The sequence below is a fragment of the Podarcis muralis genome, chromosome 9 (genome assembly GCF_964188315.1).
Source record: "Podarcis muralis chromosome 9, rPodMur119.hap1.1, whole genome shotgun sequence".
Classification (NCBI taxonomy): domain Eukaryota; kingdom Metazoa; phylum Chordata; class Lepidosauria; order Squamata; family Lacertidae; genus Podarcis; species Podarcis muralis.
In genome coordinates, this window is record NC_135663.1 from 5,103,005 (window position 1) to 5,124,969 (window position 21,965).

Genomic DNA, 21,965 nt, shown 5'->3' on the forward strand with positions numbered 1-21,965 from the left:
ACATGCCAGTCAGGCATGTGTCTCTACCAGGGTCCTACTCGGGTGCAGGACAAGCTCCTGACAGGCGGTTGCTCCTGGGGTCACATCCTGCTTGTGGGTTTCCTCACAGGCCTCTGGTTGGCCTCCGTGAGAACTTGATGCTGGGATCGATGGGCCATTGGCCTGACCCTGCAATCTATTCTTACGTTCTTACCTCTCTAAGATAGGCCCAGTTTGGGAACGTTCTCATCCTCCTCTCTTGTTCTCCTCCAGAAGGGATGACCGATGTGGCCAGCTCGGCCCGGGACTGCCTGCAGGCTGGCGAATCCTGCACCAATGACCCCAGCTGCAGCTCCAAATTCCGGACCCTCCGGCAATGCATTGCTGGCAACGGCGCCAACAAGCTGGGTCCGGACGCTAAGAGCCAGTGTCAGAACACGGTGACAGCCCTTCTGTCCAGCCAGCTCTACGGCTGCAAGTGCAAACGGGGCATGAAGAAGGAGAAGCACTGCCTCAGCGTCTACTGGAGCATCCACCACACCTTGATGGAAGGTGAGTCGGCGTGGCTCCGTGACGTAGCAGGCAGCTTGGGGAAGGTGTAGGCTGTTTGGGGGCAAAGGAGGGTGGGGAGGACTCCCGTCTGGGGAGAAAACAGTAAAGACCTGATAAAGAGACCACAGCAAAGGTTATATTTTCTGAGAATCCGCTGGAAAAACAATCTCTCAAAGGACCTGTTGATGGCATTTTACCATTGTACTGTGGAGAGTGTATTAACTTATGGTCTGTGTGTCTGGTTTGGGAGCTGCAAGGTCAGGGGAAAAACAGTTCTGTCCAGGGTTGTAAAGACTGCGGAGAGAATAATTGGGTGCACTCTTCCCACCTTGGGCCAAATCTATGCTTCCAGGTGCCATAAGAAAGCTGCAGAGATAGCGCAGGATAGTGCGCACCCCGGAAATGATCTCTTTCAGTTTCTGCCTTCTGGAAGAGGGTACAGGGTTATTAGGATTAGGACTAGCCGCCTGAGAAACAGTTTCTACCCAAATGCAATTCTGGTTTTAAACGCAGTGTAAGGTAGTCTGTAGGGGCATGGGTGGCTCTGTGGATTAAACCACAGAGCCTAAGACTTGCCGATCAGAAGGTTGGCAGTTCGAATCCCCGCGACGGGGTGAGCTACCATTCCTCGGTCCCTACTCCTGCCAACCTAGCAGTTCGAAAGCACATCAAAGTGCAAGTAGATAAATAGGTACCGCTCTGGCGGGAAGGTAAACAGTGTTTCCATGCGCTGCTCTGGTTTGTCAGAAGCGGCTTAGTCATGCTGGCCACATGACCTGGAAGCTGTACGCTGGCTCCCTCGGCCAATAAAGCGAGATGAGCGCCATATCCCCAGAGTTGGCACGACTGGACCTAATGGCCAGGGGTCCCTTTACCTTTACTAAACTTTCTAAATATCTGGGTAGGCTTGCCTGTACGCTGTCAGGTTGCAGCCCCTGGTGAAATCTACTTCCTCGTAGTTAGCTACTCATTGCCTTGGCGACACAGGAAAGCACCAATTACATGCAGGTCGTGTGGCCGTACCCCGTGGTGCTACTTTGGTGTGAGAAGTGGGCTGCACGATTGATGTTCCATCCATTACCGAGGTGCTTTGGATCCTGACCAAAGGGAGCCGTTTCCCCCTGATCTCACTTCCGTCCCGACTCTGCTGCCCTCAACAGAGAGTTTGTCACCATTGATCTCCTCTGCGTTTGAAGTGTCAAATAACAAATTAAACAAGCACACAGGCTAATTAAACGCATGCTATTAAACAAGAGGCTGCCCTTGGCATTCATTCAGACGTTTATTCCCCTTCTGGCTCCCTCCCAGCTCTCTGTGATGTCTCCCTTCCATGTCACATTGCCACTGAGCAAAGAGGCCCTCACGGATGTCCTTCTCTACGAGTGGAGGGGTGGAAGGTCACGATCCTGGCAGCAGGGCCCTGTCACCTCCACGCCTCCCAGAGTCCAGAGAAGGAGTTCTGCCCAGTGTGTGGACTCTAGGGACAGACGGATCTGCTTCTCTCTGTTCCGCGTTTTTCCAATCTTCAGTTCAGTTTGCGAATTCCTTTTCAAGCTCCCCGTGAAAATCCATCGGCAATTTTTAATGCTATTTTGCCTAGTGTACATGGAGTCCTTTTTGCGAGTAGTTTCCCCCCTATATAATAAGAATGTAAGAAGAGTCTGTTGCATCAAGCCAATGTCCCACCAGGCCCAGTATCCTGTTCTCAGGTGCCTGTAGGAAACCCACAAGCAGGATTCGAACACAAGATCGCTCTCCCCTCCTGTGGCTTCCAGCAACTGCTGTTCAGAAGCATTGTTGCTGTCAGGGAACTGCCATCGGAGCCAAGAGTGGAGGTAAGGCTCCCCAACGATGCAGGAGAAGGAACCAGCAGGGAGAGAGAGAACACTTCCTTTGGGGAAGGAAATCGGCGTGACACCAGGAAGAAAGCGGAGCAGGGAAGGACTTCGGAGAGATGGCTCCAAGACTCTTCCACAGAGACCAGCGGGGAGAGCCCAGGACCTCCGCTGGCCACGCCCACTCTGCGCAGAAGACTTCCGCGCAGGGAGGCTAGGAGGAGACTTGGCGTCAAAGAGCTTCTATGTTGGAAGAAGTTCAGGAAATGCCCACTGACGGATTCTGCCAGTGACTGACACAGCCACGGAGAAAGGGCTGTCCAGCCAGGGAAAGGTTTAGCCAGACAACGTTGCCCAGAGCAGCAACCCCCTTACGCACAAGCAACCCCCAATTCCCTTTACAGTTGCCTTCAATTGTGGAGGCAGACCATAGACATTGAGGCTAGTAGCCGTCAATACCCCTCTCCTCCATGCATCTGTGTGTGTTACTTTCACTAAAATATTTGTGTTTGTGGACACACACACACACACCCCTAAGATATGCCTTTCTGCACATATTATGTGGCAGCGGAGAACTGCATTGCAAAATTCAGAGAAGTGAGGATTTCAAAGAACAGGGTATTTTGGTTTTCCATATTGTTTTAGAAAGTACGGATCTGGTAGCTTCTCACTGCAATGCAAACAGAACCGAAATTCATAAAAGGGGAAGGGGAGGGAAGAGAAGGGAAATAAAAGATCAGGCTGAATTCAAATTAAGGGCCAGGCAGAATAGCTCTGTATTACAGGTCCGACGGAAGGAGGTTAAATGCTGTGGGGCCCTGGTCTCCTGGGACAGAGCATTCCACCAGGTCGGAGCCATCACTGAGAAGGCCCTGGGCCCTGGTGGAGGATAGTCTGACTTCCTTAGGGCCCTGGACCTCTAAACTATGGTTATTCATAGACCTGAAGGTCCTCTGTGGGGCAGACCAGGAGAGGCGGTCCCGTAGATACAAGGGCCCTAAGCCACAAAAGGTACATTTAGAAGGTACCTTGAGCAGAGGGTGGGATAGATGACTTCACAAGTCCCTTCCAGCTCCAAAATCCTATGATTCTATGGCTGTGTCCAGGGCTGGCTGGATGCTGTGGTGTGTTAGGAGGTACCAGCTTGGGAACCTCATTTATTGCCTGAACTATCCCTCAGGGCAAATTTGTATCTATGCATATAAATTAGCATATGCAGTCAACAGAACTGTCCCAGCCCTGCCTAAAGATGACAAGAATTGAAACTGGGAACATTTCCATGCAAGGCTCTATGGTCCTTCGCAGTCTGGAGTTTTCCAAAAAGCCCTCCTCAAAACTGATAGGATTTCAGCAGGTTGGACTCTTGAACTTTACAATTCTATGATTACAATGTCCTGGTTTTTGGCAGAATGTCCGTGCACAATTTTGCAAAAGCGTGCAGAAGCACGTCTGTGGCAAGTACCCTTTCCCATCATGCAAAATAGCATTTCCTTTTCCATTTTGGTTTCCTTGCTGGACAAGAAGAGTCTATTGAAGCCCACTGCTGTATGCCTAACCCTCCTGCCATCTTTGGTTTATTATGTACCTTGGTGGAGAAGGAAAAAAACATTAGCAGAGCCAAGGATTTTAAATAAATCAACACACTGGCTGTGCGGTGCTCGCTGTCATAGCTGTGACGGAGATGAAAGCCTGTGTGTTGAAATAATCAGTCTTTTATTCTCATAAAGACTTTCTCCCCCCGCAACTTTGGGGCAAATGGGAAACGTCAGCAGAGCACCCCACAAATATGCAGACAAACCGAAGGATTCCGTAGAGGACGGTGGCCCCCATCATTCATCAATCTGACACCCCCCTCAGACCACAGCAGAGTTTTTCTGTTGAAAGGGGAGGTGGCGCAGAAACCATTGTTGCGAGTCTCCAAACGGAACGCATCCCTCCTGGCTTTTTCAGATGTTGTCTGATGTTGTTCTCAGTGACCTTCGCCGGTAGTTCTGGGCCACACATCTTGTGGTGGCTGGTTGGCATGACAACACTTCAAAGCCCTTTTCGAGCTCAGTGTGGGCCTTTCGAAACCGGAGGAGGAGGCAGGAAATGGGGAGGGCAAGAGGAGGAAGGAGGCGGATGGGAAGGTGAAACCTCCTGCAGTTTCTGACTGGGCAAAGCCGAGGGCACCGGCGGTGCTCAGGAGCCATCAGTTGAACGGAGGAGATTCAGAGTCCACCCACCCACCTTTGGGAATGGAGGAACTGTTCTCAAAGTGGCCGGCTGGATGCCTTTGGGGAAACCCGTGAGCAGGATCTGAGCACAAGAGTCCTCTCTGCTCCTGCGGGCTTCCAGCAGCTGAAACTCCGAAGCATCGCTGCTCCTGACTGTGGAGGCAAAACAGAGCCATTGTGGCTAGTATAAGGTTACCAGATGTCCCCGTTTCCTGGGGACAGTCCCCGGATTTACAAATCAGTGCCTGTACAAAATCCTATCATTCCTACTGAAGTTGGAAAGTGTCCCCAGATTCATTGAAACAAATCTAGTAACCTTAGACTAGTAGCCATCAATAGCCCTCTCCTCCATGAGATGGATTGACACACCATTTCCAGTGGTGACTGCATATAATCTTGTTTCTGTTCCCCTTCCTCTGCTTTGTCTTATGGCCATGATTCCAGTTCACCTAGTGGAGCCGGTGGACTTCCTTGGCAAATGATCAAGTCATCGTGTGATCTGATTGGAAGGACTTCCGCGTTCCTTGGGATGTCTCTTAACTTTGGCTCATAGGTGAGCCCGTCTAAAAGCTGGAAAGAGGGAGGAGAACTTCCTCGTTAATAATAATAATAAATTTTATTTATACCCCGCCCTCCCCAGCCAAGACTGGGCTCAGAGCAGCTGACACCAGGTATAAAAACAATTGATTCAAATACAACTTAAAAACAAGATGAAAATGCAACATTAAAATGCAGCCTCATTTCAGTAGAAACTCAAATCAAAAACTTTTGGGGGATGAAAATGTCAAATTTTCACCAAGGCCAACTATCCAGACTGGTCCTACGTGGGCCAGAAAAAAGCCAGGGAAGTCCCCAAATAGGAGTTCCATCACAGAAGGAGAAAGGAGAGTATAGACTTTCTCTATGCAAGAGGCATCAGTTTGTCAATACAGTGGTATCTCGGGTTACATACTCTTCAGGTTACATACGCTTCAGGTTACAGACTCCGCTAACCCAGAAATAGTACCTCGGGTTAAGAACCTTGCTTCAGGGTGAGAACAGAAATTGTGCTCCAGCGGTGCGGCAACAGCAGGAGGCCTCATTAGCTAAAGTGGTGCTTCAGGTTAAGAACAGTTTCAAGTTAAGAACGGACCTCCGGAACGAATTAAGTACTTAACCCGAGGTACCACTGTATCTAGCATGTCCCCCCCAAAAAACTCACATTACAGGCTGTTTGTGGGGGACACTAGTTTCTCAACAGGGGGTGTCCTACTAGGGACACAGAAACTGGTGAAGAAACTCCCCAGGGATTAGGCAAAGCTCGAGACCCCAGGATTGAGAATGCGACTAACCTGTGTACCTAAAGTGAAACTTCACAGCGAATTTGGACATTCCTGGTCAACAGAAACACCCAAGGAACGTTGAGATGAGCAGACACAATGTCAACAGAACTAGCAAGGTTTCTCAGAGTGGGTCATGCAACCCTGGGTTGGGGGGGGACACATAAATTCTCCCAAGGCCCAAGTTTGACTGATGGGTGGGATCATCCATCTGTCAATCACCTGACATGGTCAGGTGACCAGTTTGTGCCTGCACGGACTATCAGCCGATAGTTGGGGCTTGCAAAGCAACGTGCATGGATCCATGCAAGGCTTGGTTTTCTGATCAGGAATACAAGGGCGCAGAATCAGAGCACCCACATATTCTGCTTCTACCCACATATTCAGTTTCCTTGTCCATCTACCAGGACTCACAGAAGATTGACTCTACCTTCCCAATGTTATGATTTCCGCTCCTGGTGTGACCAGCGAGGGCGCACCCATGTACAAAAATTGTTATAATGGGCTCTTAAGTGTGATAATTAGAGCATTACAGCCTTGGACTGTTTTTTATTCCTCCAAGCCACTAATTTTTGGCAAGTATTGAGTTTTTAAAGGGACCTCATAAAAGCGTTAACTCTGGGAGTCATAACTCTTGCCTTGTCAAGGCTCTGAGTGTTTTATGCTCCGTGGAAATTAAACCGGGAGTAAAACAAGGGCACCCAAGCGTAGGCTGGGAAATAGATGGATTAATAAAACACCACTGGGGGCTGGAAGAAAAGGTAGGGAGGCCACGAAAGAAAAAAGTGGGGATGAATTACGATGTGAGGGAGGCGGAGAGAGAAAGAGAGGGAGAGAGAGAGAGGAAGATTACTTAGGTGGTAGAAAGACCCGTCTTTGGCACCCAAACATCGCCAAACATGTGAAAAGAGTTGGACTGCCAGACTCTGAGCAGGTACTGCATCAAAAATGTGCTCTGCGATGCGTTTCCCCCTCTAACTATTCTCCATCAATTAATGAGAAAAGAGATTGCATTTTAAAATCAGCAAGAGAGAGAAAATGTTGGTGGGACTCTCATAGATGGAGGGCGGCAGGTTGTGTTGACATTGTTGCGCTTTCCTACCTTTGGTGGGGCTGGGGGGGGGGTTGTGGCTGCCCTTCTAGAAATCTGGTGGACTGAATCCTGCAGCTCGCTCAGGTGCCAGCAGTTTCTGAAAGCCCCATGATGTTTTCAGCTGGACATTCCTGTGAGTGCAGGAAGTGGTGGAGACTCCCTCTCTCACGCTCCTGAGAGCTGCCCGTTGTTGGTGCTTGTTACAAGTGAAGTCTTCTCACTTCGCACACAGACACAGTGCATAATTATTATTATTTTAAGGGGAAAGAGAAAACTGCCCTCAAAAACAACATCAATGAGCATGCCAGTCTCGGGTGCTTAGAGGCCAGCCTTCTCAACTTCTTTTGGTTCATAGAATCATAGAATTGTGGCACTGGAAGGAATCCCAAGGTTCATCTAGTCCAACCCTCTGCAATGAAGGAATCTCCACTGAGGAATCCCTGACAAATGGCCCTCCAACATCTGCTTAAAGCCCTCCAACGGAGAGTTCACGGTGTTTCAAGGGAGTCCATTCTACTTCCGAACAGCTCTTACTGTCAGAAAGTTCTACCTGAAGTTTAGTGAGAATCTGCTTCCTTGTGGCTTGAATCCATTGCTTTGTGTCCTAAGCTATAGAGCTTGCTTGCTCCATCTTCCATGTGAAAGCCCTTCAGATATTTGAAGACGTCTATCACCTCTTATGGGACCGGGTGGCGCTGTGGGTAAAACCTCAGTGCCTAGGGCTTGCCGATCGTATGGTCGGCGGTTCGAATCCCCGCGGCGGGGTGAGCTCCCGTTGTTCGGTCCCAGCTCCTGCCCACCTAGCAGTTCGAAAGCACCCATAAGTGCAAGTAGATAAATAGGTACCGCTTTATAGCGGGAAGGTAAATGGCGTTTCCGTGTGCTGCGCTGGTGCTGGCTCGCCAGAGCAGCTTTGTCACGCTGGACACGTGACCAGGAAGTGTCTCCGGACAGCGCTGGCCCCCGGCCTCTAGAGTGAGATGAGCGCGCAACCCTAGAGTCGGACACGACTGGCCCGTACGGGCAGGGGTACCTTTACCTTTACCTTTATCACCTCTCTGTTTTCTCTTCTCCAGGCTGAGCAGCCCCAGTTCCCTCAACCGTTCCTCATAAGGCTTGGCTTCCAGACTCCCTCTTCTGCGCATGTTCCAACTTCTCAATATCATCCTTAAATCTTGGTGCCCATAACTGAACACAGGACTCCAGGTGGGGTCTGGACAGGGCAGACTAGAGGGTACTATTCAGCAGCGGAGCAAGCCAGTCGGGCGGCTCCGTGGGGCCTCCAAGGAGTCTGCCTGCCTCCTCCCACTCAGCCGTCCTACAACTGAGGGGGAGGCAGTGGCGGACCGTTTGCGGCAGTGCGGAGCCTGCGGGTGCCCAAGCCACTACGTCACTCCTAGGAGAGACACGTGGCTTGGGGGCGCTGCAGACCCCACGGTGAGCGCCGCCCAGCATTTTGTCACCCCCCTCAGTGGTGACACCGGGGGCAGGTTGCCCCCAACGCACCCTCCTTCCTCCGCCCCGGTACTATTATTTCCATACATTGTTGTTGTTTAGTCGTTTAGCCGTGTCCGCCTCTTCGTGACCCCCTGGACCAGAGCACGCCAGGCACTCCTGTCTTCCACTGCCTCCCGCAGTTTGGTCAAACTCATGCTGGTAGCTTCGAGAACACTGTCCCACTATCTGGTCCTCTGTCGTCCCCTTCTCCTTGTGCCCTCCATCTTTCCCAACATCAGGGTCTTTTCCAGGGAGTCTTCTCTTCTCATGAGGTGGCCAAAGTCTTGGAGCCTCAGCTTCAGGATCTGTCCTTCCAGTGAGCACTCAGGGCTGATTCCCTTCAGAATGAATAGGTTTGATCTTCTTGCAGTCCATGGGACTCTCAAGAATCTCCTCCAGCACCAGAATTCAAAAACTATCTCCTTCATGGATCATTGCCTTGCCGTGGCAAAGGGGCTTGAATTACTCAGAGAAGCTATGAACTATGCCGTGCAGGGCCACCCAAGATGGACAGGTCATAGTGGAGAGTTTTGACCAAACGTGATCCACCTGGAGGAGGAACAGGCAAGCCACTCCAGTATCCCTGCCAAGAAAACTCCATGGACAAAGACAAGAGGCATATTACTTCCAAACACACACACGCACAAAACCCACACACACAGCTGCCTGCATTTGGGGACTCTCCTTGGCTATTTGTTGACATCCGTCTGTCTCAAGAGACAATGGAGTGCACCTCCGAGGGTGCAGTCAAACCGCTAGAGAATCACAGCACGTGCTGTGGCTGCAGAGACCTTGCCTATGGCGGCTGTCATAATGAGTTAGGAATACATAGGAAGCAGCCTTATACAGTCAGACCAACAGTCCATCTTCTCTAGCATTGCCTACTCTGACTGGCAGCTGCTCTCCAAGGTTTCAGGCGGAGAGTTTTTCCCAGTCCTACCTGGAGGTCAAACGCAGGAGGTGACTTTGTGTGCAGAGCGCTTGACCAACCCCTGAGCTCCTTGCCCCCATCGTGTTCGCTGCAACGGCACCAACACGACCCCATCGCAAAGCCTTGAAGCTTGAAAGGCAATCAGTGGGCAGACACACGGCAGGACGCTGCAGCCAATCTGGCCTCTCTGGACTGGGAAAACAGCAGCGCAGCCCAGCAAACGTGATTCATGGTGGTCGAATGAAGCCGAGAGCAGTTCCGAGAGACTGATGCCAGATTCCTGCCCCCAACGTGGACCCGCAACCTGATGGCAACAAAAAATAATATCCGCCAAGATGCCCTTTCTTCTGGCATCCTAGCACATCCCCCTTTTGACGGCTTCTCTTATTAAAAATGATTCTGCAGCCGGCTCCGCTTTGGCCTCCTGCGATTCCTCCCAATCTTTCTCCGGCATGAGAACTGGGTCTCCAGGAGTTGTTTCTCTTAGAAATTGCCCTCCGCCTTGTCCCCCAAACGTAGGATTGATGGATGAGTATCAGAGGAAGGGAGCCGAGACAATGCCGGCTTGTTTGCAAAGCCTCGTCTTTCACAGGCGCGAACCCTCCAGAGGCCGTAAAGGCTTCCAAGAAGCCATTTATACAATCAATTATCAAAGCCCTTGTCCTGGGAATTTGTGGAGCGTATTATTTACTCAACGCCGAATAAAAGCAAAGATTGCATTTCGGGAACCCGCACATTTGCAAGCGCCAGTGAAATTGTCTGAGGACAAAAAGTGGCCGCCGTCGTTACATAGGCAATTGTCCTCATCCGAGCAAGAGGATGCGTATTGGGGGGAGGGGTCTTCCCCTCTGGACTCAGTCTCTGAGCACCCTCCCACTCCCTTTGCATCCAGCATGATCCCAAAGCTCTTTTGGGAAGTGGTGGCTACACAACATTAGGCACAAGCCACGTCCATCCTGCAGTTTCCTATGAAATGTTATGTTGCGGTGCTATTTCTCCTTGTTAAAAATGAGGTGGTTTACATTTTTAAAACAACAACCCCCTCAGGGTCTCCCCATCCCTGCTTTGCTCATATGTCTGCTGTTGTTTTAAACTGCTGTTTTCCTCTAATTATGCCTCCATCCCTGTTGCTGTTGTTGTTGTTACTATTAAGGGTTGCCATACACCCTGAATCTCCCACACATAGCCAGAATCAGGCATTGGAAGCAGGGCCCAGATGAAAATCGCTGAAATGTCCGGGAAAATCTTGGTGTAAGGCAACCCTTGTCAGAAGTCTATATTTTGGCAAATCCCCCCCCCCCCAAAAAAAAGCTCAAAAACTGTGTGTGTGTGTGTGTGTGTGTGTTTTTGCAAACTTCTGTGTCCATATTTCCACTTTTTGAAATTTGGCAACCCTATTACTATTACTATTTTTAATTTATTTATACCCCACCTTTTTCTCTGATGGAATTCAAGGTGGCTTACAGATATAAACAAGAATCGCTAAAAACATAGACAAAACAGTAATTTAAAAAGTAATCATTGATCAAATGAAAACTATACATACATATATATATATATATATATATATATATATATATATATATGCAGGTTTTGGTGTCCTCGGGTGTCTTCCCGTGTAAAAGTTGGGGTGTCTAGGAAGACACCCGAGGACACCAAAACCTGCATTCCTATACCCGTGAAAATCTACGAAAGCAAATATATATATATATATACACACACACACATTTTAGGGGAAGCGAGTGGCACTGTGGGTTAAACCACAGAGCCTAGGGCTTCCCGATCAGAAGGTCGGTGGTTCGAATCCCCGTGACGGGGTGAGCTCCCGTTGCTCGGTCCCTGCTCCTGCCAACCTAGCAGTTCGAAAGCATGTCAAAGTGCAAGTAAATAAATAGGTACCACTCCGGCGGGAAGGTAAACGTGTTTCCGTGCGCTGCTCTGGTTTTGCCAGAAGCAACTTAGTCATGCTGGCCACATGACCAGCTGGGGGGGGGGGGATTTGCCAGCTGTCTGCGGACAAACTCCAGCTCCCTCGGCCTAAAGAGCGAGATGAGCACCGCAACCCCATAGTCATCTGTGACTGGACCTAACGGTCAGGGGTACCTTTTCCTTTACTGTGTGTGTGTGTGTGTGTGTGTGTGTTTAAAACATACAAATAATTACCAGCCCTTCCATTAAAAGCAGTCAGTTCCCAAAAACCTGCTGGAACAAGGTCTTCAGCTGCCGATGGAAGCGCAACAAGGAGGGAGCCAGTCTGGCTTCTCTAAGGAGGAAGAGCCAAACTTGTCTGGGAGCCACCACCAAGAAGGTCCTCTCCTGAGTCCCCACCGACCATGCCTGTGGGAGTGGTGGGACCAAAAGAAGGGCTTCCCCTGAAGATCTCAAAACCCAGGCAGGTTCATAGGAGGGAATACAGCCTTTCAGATAGCCCGGGCCCTCGCAAGCCAGAGGGACAGGGGGTCTTTGTTGAGGCTGCTCAGCCTCCCCGCCTAACAGCTGGTGTGTGAGGTAGCTCAGCAGTCAGTTCCCCGTGCATCAACTGGGCAGCCTCAACAAAGCCCCACTGCGCCTTCAGCTCACGAGGAGACCTTCCCCAGACATCCTCTCGGGCTCTGGGGAGGGTCTCCTCGTGAGACACAAGGACTCTCCAGGCTGCCTCCCACTCCTGGGCTTCACTTCCAGGTTCCCAGAGCTGTGTGCATGTGCGTTTGCACACAAGCGGGAAATTGCAAGTACTGTGCCCATTTTTGTTTCTGTCTCCAGCTTCCCCTGGCACATGGTTGCCAGGGACTTTGTCCAGGAGGGAATGCATCCTGCAGGCTGAGGGAAAGGGTTTCCTATCCCTGTTCCAAAAGGTGAACTGTCTGTGTGCATCTTGTTGCTAACAGCTGCAGATAAAGGTAAAAGGTAAAGGGACCCCTGACCATTAGGTCCAGTCGTGACCGACTCTGGGGTTGCTGCGCTCATCTTGCTTTATTGGCCAAGGGAGCCAGCGTACAGCTTCCGGGTCATGTGGCCAGCATGACTAAGCCGCTTCTGGCGAACCAGAGCAGCGCATGGAAACGCCGTTTACCTTCCCGCCGGAGCGGTACCTATTTATCTACTTGCACTTTGACGTGCTTTCGAACTGCTAGGTTGGCAGGAGCAGGGACCGAGCAACGGGAGCTCACCCCGTCACAGGGATTCGAACCACCGACCTTCTGATTGGCAAGTCCTAGGCTCAGTGGTTTAACCCACAGCGCCAACCGCATCCCTACCAGCTGCAGATAGACTTCACCAAAAGTCTGACGGCCACTTTTGGGAAGCCCTCGAATCTAGGAGCCATTGCTGAATCTTACAGCAGATAATTCAATCCGAGAATTACAGGTGTAAAGAAAAGACTATCTTTTGTCTGGCCCCAGCCTGCCGCCAATCATTTTCAGCGAGTGGCCCTCCCCCACGGCTAGCAACAGAGGTAAATAATTATAGGAGGACAAATGCATGCAAATCTGCGGGGATTTTTTGGTTCCCTTCCTGCAGAGTAGACCCCTCCTGGCTCTCAGGATCACCGCGGCTTATATAAACTGCCTCTGCAGACCACATAAATGTCAAAACGCACACACCAGGCTGTTTTGTTTTTCATATATTAAAAACTTGCTGAAAAAACTATTTACCTCCATAACACCCGGTGAGATGAGTGGCTAGACTGGCACATTTTACGGTCCTTGGAGCAGATGAAAGGGGGAGCGACTGATTGAATATAATTAGCTTGATGTCTTCTGCGGGGAGTTATCTGCCAGGCTTGTGTGTCATTATCGCAGAGCTCCACTACAAAGGGCAGCCCACAAGGAGAAGATGTTGTGGTGTGTGTGTGCGTGGATTGCAAAGGCGCAGAGGCGCAAATGGATGTGGGCACATGCGCCGTCCAAGGAAGTAAACGGAAGGAGATGGAAGGGGGTGAAGTCAGGGTGGGGAGACTTTAAGGCTGCGAGTTGAGCGACCAGCCGAGCGAGTGAACCCGCAGCAAGGTCAGCAGAGCAGTGAAGGACAGATCCATACTAGACGTTTAAAGCACATTCAATGCACATTTAAAGCACAACGTATCCTTCCACCAATGTATCCTGGGAACTGTAGCTTCCCGCCCCCTCACAGAGCTACGGTTCCCAGGATTCTTTTGGGGAAACCACATGCATCACAAGGGGTTAGTCTAGAGGACCTTTGCAGGTCCCTTCCAAATCTACAGTTCTATGAAATGTGCGGTCATGGACTGGTTGGATGCAGAGGAATGGTGGGAGGGAACCAGCTGGGGAACCACCAAGGGGAAAGGCTCAGAGCCAAGGGTGGTGGTGGGACAATGATGAATGGTCAGAGGGAGAAGACGGGGAAGAGGAGGTGTCAGAAGCTGAAAGGGTAACAGGGCTTGGTGAGCTGGGAGAGTCTGTGGCAGAAAGCAGTCCCAAATCAGAGGCAGAGGCTGAAGCAGGAGAGGAGAGAGGAGAGAGGCAGGGATGAGTCTGACTGGTGCAGAGTCCCCCTCCTGCTGCGACAGGCTCCCAGAACCAAGAAGAGGCATGAAAAGGGCAGGGGAGAGGTTGGTTGGCTGCAGGCACACAGTCTCCAATCGCTTGGGGGAAACCCTGGAGAGGAGCAAACTTAGATGGCTGTGGGGAGGCGGCAACTTTCCGTCTCAGCAACTGATCCATGGGGCAAGACCTACTGGGGATGACCTGCTGTGCTCATTAGGCCTGACACTCAGCCAAGTGTGCGGAGTTCTTGCTAATAAAGAGTTAAGTCCAGCTCTGAACAGTGTGATTTACTACCAGCTCGCTTCTGACATGTGTGATGGATGTACTTTAAATATATGGTGTGGATCTGAGGGTAAAGGAAGGGAGCCATCTTCAGATCGGGAGCCACATTCCCTCCTGGGCAACCTTTTAGGGGCTGCATGCCCACAATGCACAGGGCCAGAGGTAAGAGTGGATTGCAGGTTACATTTCGTACCTTTGTACAGTAGGCTATGCTTGTCCAGAGGGTTCTGTGTATCACCCTCTTCATTCAAGCAAGCTGAAACGGGGGGCGGGGGAGGCCAAGAGGCAGAGCTGAATCTGACTGGTGAAGAGTCACAGGTGTCTCCCCCTCCTGCTGCAACAAGCTCCCCTCCCCACTGGTCTCCCAGGACCAGAAGAGGCATGAAAAGAGCAGAGGAGGCGCACACAGGCGCAGTCTCCGCTTGCTTGGAAGAAGCATGCTCAAGAACACGCAAAATCATTTGGTGAGGGCTTGGGGCAGGGCCAAAGAGGGGTGTGGCCTATGGAAGGGGTGTAGCTTCTGCAGATATCCAAGGGCCAGTCAAAGAGAGACCTGGGGAGGCCCACATTTGGTGTCTGGGGCAGAGGTTCCCCACCCCTTGCACTACAATTGCCACCATCCCTGACCAATAGCTCTGCTGGCCTGGGACTGATGAGTGTCGGAAGTCCCACAACATCCAGTGAACCATATGCTCCCTGTCCCTGGACTACAAGAGGGACAGTGTTGCCTAATGGTTAGAGCGCTGGACTAGGGGCTGGGAAACCAGGGTTCAAATCCCCACTCAGCCATGAAGATTGCTGGGCAGCCTTGGGCCAGTCAGTGGCGTAGCATGGGGGGTGCAGGGGGGGCCGGCCGCACCGGGCGCAACATCTGGGGTTAGGGCAAATGCACAGGTTAGGGGGCGCAAATCCATGGGTTAGGGGGCGCAAATTACTTGCCTTGCCCCGGGTGCTGACAACCCACGCTACGCCACTGGGGCCAGTCACTCACTCTTAGCCCAACCTCCCTGAGGATAGAAAGGAGAGGGGACAGAACTGTTTGCGCCAATTTGAGCTCCTTGGAGAAATGGTCGGAGGGAATTGAGTTTTGGAGGAAACTGAGCAGTGTTGAGGCTGTCCCAGTGGCAAGAGGCGAATGGGAGTACCAAGGAAGTACATCAACAATCAGCTGCTGGGCAGGGAGAATTGATTGAAACCAACCCCAGCCGTCATTATTTAGATCACCAAGCAGAAAGCCTTCATTTGCAATCATTGATTTTAATCTGTTTTTCCCCATGGGTGCCTCAGTTTCCCAACCACCCGGCTCCCACCCCCAAGGAAATGTGCATAGTGATTTGTTGATATAACCATTAAAAGCATGTTGATTTACAACCATGCTGAGTTTTTCCCTGCTTTCCGCATATCTTTTCTCCTCGCTATGGCAGTAGCGTACTCCAGCAATATGCATTTATTTGAGCAATTATAGATTCCCCCCCCCCTCTCTCCTCCTTTCCCCCGGTTTTTTTTATATATTTTTTAAGGAACTGCACAATTTTTACTGCTTCGGAAAACAGAGGATGGTAAATTGCTTATTGTTCAAAATAGCTCTGCCCCTGGTTTTGTGAGAGGGGAGAGATAAAATAGAAGGCTGAAGAAGCACTCTCATGGAAAATTATCAAAGAGAAAGCTGTGAAATCAATCCAACAATAAGGCTTAAAAAAATAAAAAAGACACATGCAGATTCCCCACTGAGAAAGCCTTTCAGACCTCATTTCCCTGGCAAGCCTGGTGCGCAGGCTGTAACCCCTCCTGGGTGGAGGTAGCCTGGGCCCATGTTCAGATGACCTTCAGGTTAGACTACTGCAATGTAGGTTACGTGGGGCTGCCTTTGAAGACTGTCCAGAAAGCTCCGTTCGTCTAACATCAGTTGGATGCCTTAAGGGTCGCCTGAACACTGGCGGCTGTTATGTATTGAGATGTCTCTGTTTGCCTGAGCTTCAGTCTGGACTAAGATTGTGAAGCTGAGGCTCCAAGACTTTGGCCACCTCATGAGAAGAGAAGACTCCCTGGAAAAGACCCTGATGCTGGGAAAGATGGAGGGCAGAAGGAGAAGGGGGCGACAGAGGACGAGATGGTTGGACAGTGTTCTCGAAGCTACCAGCATGAGTTTGACCAAACTTCGGGAGGCAGTGGAAGACAGGAGTGCCTGGCATGCTCTGGTCCAGGGGGTCACGAAGAGTCGGACATGACTAAATGACTAAACAACAACAACAAAGGATTCTCAGCCCCTATGTCCCGATTCGGTACATGATATCCAATCACAGAACATTTCATGATTTGGGTCTCTGCCATTGGCCCTGAAACTCTGAGTTATGATTTGCAGCTTGGAAGTTTAGACAGCCAATCACGTTCGGAGTGGGAGTGGCCCAGGCCTTCAGAAATGTATATAAGCAGTTGCTTTGCCCCTGTTGTGTAGTTCTGTTAATTCAATAAAGTTCTTGCTGTTATTGCTGTGTCTTGCCTCGTGGGAACCCAACAGCACTTCAGTGGCCATCACTGCCTACTGTGGGAGAGAGTTCCACAGTTTAACTCGGTGCTGCGTGAAGAACTTTTTTTTCTTTTTTTAAATTTTTATTTCAAAACAAACAAACAAAAATACAAACATCAAATTCAAAATCCATATTCATTTTCTTACATAAGCCTATTACATAGATTATCTAAATTAAAATATATCTAATTGCTCCAGGCTTTCCTTTGCTATATGTAAATACAATGCAATTAACAAATTATATTATAAATGATATTATAGGTTTCCATATACCCCCCCACTCCCCTTCACCCATGTGTGATCTCAATATTTTACTTCTTCCATCTTCTTGTGTTGTTATAATTTAATAATTATTCAATCGATTCTATTATTATTTTCTTGCTTACCCCTGCACGTTTTACCCATTCTCTATTAATATTTCAATTCTGGAACCATATTTTTTTCATTTATTCCTTCACTCCATCCCACTCTGAAGGACTTTCGTTTTATCTGCCTTGAATCTTCCAGGATTCAGGTTCATTGGAGGTCAACAAGTTCTAGCATTAAGACTTGCATTAATTTGTAGTAAGACTGTTGTTATTGTTGTTGTTGTTGTTTAGTCGTTTAGTCGTGTCTAGTAGGAGGTGGGTGATTGACTCAATGGGTATGGTAAACCTGTTGACAACTGTTAACAACTACAGGAAAAAGCAAGGGATAGTATGCAGATGACCAAAAATAGCTTGAGCATATGCAATGAGACAAGAATCCAATATCTCTATTCAGACCAGGTCTCTCCATAGTTTTCAGTCTAGTGTTGTTGTTGTTTAGTCATTTAGCTGTGTCCGCCTCTTCGTGACCCCCTGGACCAGAGCATGCCAGGCATTCCTGTCTTCCACTGCCTCCCGCAGTTTGGTCAAACTCATGCTGGTCCAACCATCTTGTCCTCTGTCGTCCCCTTCTCCTTGTGCCCTCCATCTTTCCAAGCATCAGGGTCTTTTCCAGGGAGTCTTCTCTTCTCATGAGGTGGCCAAAGTCTTGGAGCCTCAGCTTCAGGATCTATCCTTCCAGTGAGCACTCAGGGCTGATTTCCTTCAGAATGGATCGGTTTGATCTTCTTGCAGTCCATGGGACTCTCAAGAGTCTCCTCCAGCACCATAATTCAAAAGCATCGATTCTTCGGTGATCAGCCTTCTTTATGGTCCAGCTCTCACTTCCATACATCACTACTGGGAAAACCATAGCTTTAACTATACGGACCTTTGTTGGCAAGGTGATGTCCTACATTGATCAATTCTACCCAAACCTGCACATTGCTTCTATAAAGGAAAGTTCAGTGGGGAGACTGACAAATAACTGAATAACTGAAGACATCGTCAAGGTTTCAACTTTCCATGATATAAGGAAGCATCGGGAAGGCTTCAGATCTCACGTTAAAGTTGCCTCTCATTCGCCTTGATCTCTCCTTGGCTTTCAGTACTGTTGACCACAGTTTCCTTCTGGGGCATCTCAGTGAAGATCACAGAATCTTAGAGTTGGAAGGGACCCAATGGTCATCTAGTCCAACCCCCTGCGATGCAGGAATCTCAGCTAAAGTGTCCATGGCTGATCCACCCGCTGCAAGGAAGGAGAACCCACCACCTCTTGTGAGAGTCTGTTCCACTGCTGAACAGCTCTTACTGTCAAAAAGTTTTCCCAGCTATTTAGTCAGAATCTCCTTTCTTGAAGCTAATGGTTCCGAGTTCTACCCTCCAGAGCAGGAGAGAACAAGCATGCTCCCTCTTCCATGTGACAGCCCTTAAGATATGTCACATGCAAGGAGTGGGTTGGCGGCTCTGCACCTCAATGGTTCCACTCCTACCTCCAGGTCCATTTCCAGAAAGAAGTCATGGGAGGTGACTGTTCATCACCATGGGAGGTGTCCTGCAGTGTCCATGGGGTTCCACCTGGTCCCCCATGCCGTTTAGCATTTATGTGAAGCCTCTGAGATATGCCATCAGATTTTAATGTTTGATGTATTACAGTATTTTAATATTTTTTGGGAAGCCGCCCAGAGTGGCTGGGGAAGCCCAGCCAGATGGGCGGGTTATAAATAATAAATTATTATTGTTGTTGTTGTTGTTGTTGTTGTTGTTGTTGTTTGGAGTGATGTGCCACCAATCTGCAGTTGACTCCCAACTCGGTCGCTCTGCTCCATCTGAATCAGGAGAGGCGGTTGAGTGCATGGAGGTTGTGATGTTTTTGGTGTGCGCTAACGAACTGAGCCCTGTTCCTCAAAAGGCAGAGGTGTTATGCATCCCAGGTTTTCACGCCTGGAAGGTTGCATTCCCATGGAAGGAGCAGGGGGTCTCCTGGATTCAACACTGTCTTGGGGGGTTCAGGTAGCCTCCGTGATGAGGAGTTGCCTTTTTCACCAGTTACGGCTCCTTTTGGACAGAGATGACTTGGGGCCTGTCCTTGAAGATGACTTCAACTGGTCCAAAGTGGAGCAGCCAGATTGCTGGTTGGGGTTTGATAGACATCTCATATAACCTGCTTTAAAACACCTGCACTGCTCATTTCCGGGTCCAGTACCTCACAAAGCCCTAAACAACCCAGGACCCAAATATCTGAAAGAGCACCTCCTTCCCATCTTGGGTGCTGAGATTGGTAGGGGGCCCTCTTGGTAGCTCCTCCACCCTCAGAGGTTCAGGGTGGGGTGGGGTGGGACAGGGTCTTCCATGTGGTGGCTCCTAAACTGTGAAACTCCCTCCCCACAGAGATGCATCTGGTGCCCTCACCATACAGCTTTTGGAGAACGCCAAAGACACGCCTCTTTCTCCCCTGGCTTTTGACACTTGAGGTGTATATATTTCAGACCCGCCTTGTTTTTGCGATTGTAAATTGTTCTGAGCTGTTTCTTTCTGCAAGGGTATTTTCCTCCAGTGACATCATTTCTGTCTTCTGTCTTCCTTAGGCATGAACGTCATGGAGAGTTCCCCTTACGAACCCTTTGTGAGGGGCTTTGACTACGTCCGATTGGCTTCCATCACTGCAGGTATGTCTTCGCAGGGATGTTCCCCTTGTCCCTAGCCCCAGGCGGTCACTTAGAAGTGGCAGGAAAATGGACTTCAGCTCCCTTGTGATCCCAGGAAGTCTCTCTCCAAGACTCCAAGCAAAGCCTTTACACTTGCCTGAACTGTTTGATTTCTGCCCATGCTGACATAAGCAGGAGAATCAAACGTTTTCTGCTCCTTCCTTCTTTCTCAGAGTTCCTCCAGAGGCCACCTTGGTTTTCCACCAGTGGTCAGTTCTGTGGGAATGTTCAGGGAGGCAGGAGATGATATATTGTTTATTCATATCCTTCCTAACTTGCGCTGGCAAGTTCCTTTACTTAGCAGAGTTTCACATTCCCCTTTTAAACACACAGCAGATAGCTGGCTGCAGGCTCGTGTAAGCCTCTCACTATTATATACAACTCAGTATTGAATTGTATATTCCTGGTAAGTTCCCTTTTCCCCCTCTTAAAAGAATAAACACACGACAATCTTGTGTAAAGTATATAAAATAAGTTTACTCACACGTTCAGTTCACAGTTGGATCCCTGAAGGCAGACTTAGTTACAAAGTATATCCATGTGGACCTATCCCATTTGGGGATAATCCCAAGGTCCTCCATTGGCTGGAAGCCAACAGAGCATCTCTTGCTAAAGAGCTGCTCCAATTATGAAGGAAGTCAAAGAGAGGAAAGAGGGAGTGTCCAGTGTGCCTTGTGCTTTTGTTACCTGGACAGGTAAGGTCACACGCACCTCTAATCACATGCAAAGGATGTATGCCCCAGCCAGGAGGAAACAGGAAACTCTCAACTGGCTGGACCAAACATTCCCCCACACGTCCACTCTAGGAAAACAAGGAATGTTGTACTTGACTGCTACTTATGTATCACATCCCACAAGTTCCTATTCTTGCCCACAAATCTAAGGCTGCAAATGCACCATATGTTTAAAGCACATTTCCTGTGCCCACACACACAAAATAACCATGGGAACTGTAGTTTTCTCCAACAGGCTACAGTTCCTAGAACCCATGACAAACTACAGTTCTCAGGATTGGGGGAAGGAAGTACTTGAAATGTATGTAGACACACTGAAATTAATAACCATGGCTAACTTTGGTCCATTAATTTCAGTGCGTCTACTCTGAGTAAAAGCCAACCTATTTTCTGCCTCTGCCTTTATCCTTTGCAACTAGCATAGATTCCCCATTCCGGGCACCCAGTTCCTTTGCAGACAGCTGCAAAAGAAGCCTAGCATTGTTTCCACTACCATACCACCCTCAAGTGGACGCGGGTGGCGCTGTGGGTTAAACCACAGAGCCTAGGATTTGCTGATCAGAAGGTCGGCGGTTTGAATCCCCACAATGGGGTGAGCTCCCGTTGCTCGGTCCCTGCTCTTGCCAACCTAGCAGTTTGAAAGCACATCAAAGTGCAAGTAGATAAATAGGTACCACTCGGGCGGGAAGGTAAACGGCGTTTCCGTGCGCTGCTCTGGTTCACCAGAAGCGGCTTAGTCATGCTGTCCACATGACCCGGAAGCTGTACGCCGGCTTCCTCAGCCAATAAAGCGAGATGAGCAATGCAAGGATGGGCATTTCGGACTGGCGTATCTCTGCCCCGCAGGCTCCGAGAATGAGGTCACCCAGGTGAACCGCTGCTTGGATGCCGCCAAGGCCTGCAATGTGGACGAGGTTTGCCAGCGCCTTCGGACCGAGTATGTCTCGTCCTGCATCCGCCGCACGGCCCGGGCGGACACCTGCAACCGCTCCAAGTGCCACAAGGCCTTGCGGAAGTTCTTTGACCGCGTGCCCCCCGAGTACACGCACGAGCTGCTCTTCTGCCCCTGCGACGACACGGCCTGCGCGGAGAGGCGCAGGCAGACCATCGTGCCCACCTGCTCCTACGAGGCCAAGGAGAGACCCAACTGCTTGGCGCCGCTCGACTCCTGCCGGGTGAACTACGTCTGCAGGTACGTTGAGTTTCGCGCCCTGTTGCCACTGCAAAGTGGAACTCTGTTTCTGTGGTTCATTTTGCATACCGTACACCCCTGCATATTTTACATGAACTAAACCATCCAGTAATCCATTCTTACATCCATCAAATCTTATTCACACTGTTGAATTTATCTCAATGCTTCTGGCATTTTTGAATGAACACAACTTTCACCCATTTATTCAGTAAACATTTCCCAGTCTTCTTTAAACATGCATTCTTCTCATT

General features: G+C 49.7%; 1 protein-coding gene across 2 annotated transcripts in view; it reads left to right on the forward strand.

Moving 5' to 3' along the window:
• Window positions 1-21,965, forward strand: part of GFRA4 (GDNF family receptor alpha 4) — a 131,456-nt gene that overhangs the window by 86,931 nt on the left and 22,560 nt on the right. The window contains exons 2-4 of one of the 2 annotated variants that reach the window (XM_028744249.2): window positions 256-531; window positions 19,669-19,749; window positions 21,369-21,714. In XM_028744249.2, coding sequence (XP_028600082.1) covers window positions 256-531; window positions 19,669-19,749; window positions 21,369-21,714 — 703 coding nt within the window. Of the gene's footprint in view, window positions 1-252; window positions 532-19,668; window positions 19,750-21,368; window positions 21,715-21,965 lie in introns of both variants that reach the window. The other variant, XM_028744247.2, reaches the window with a different exon arrangement.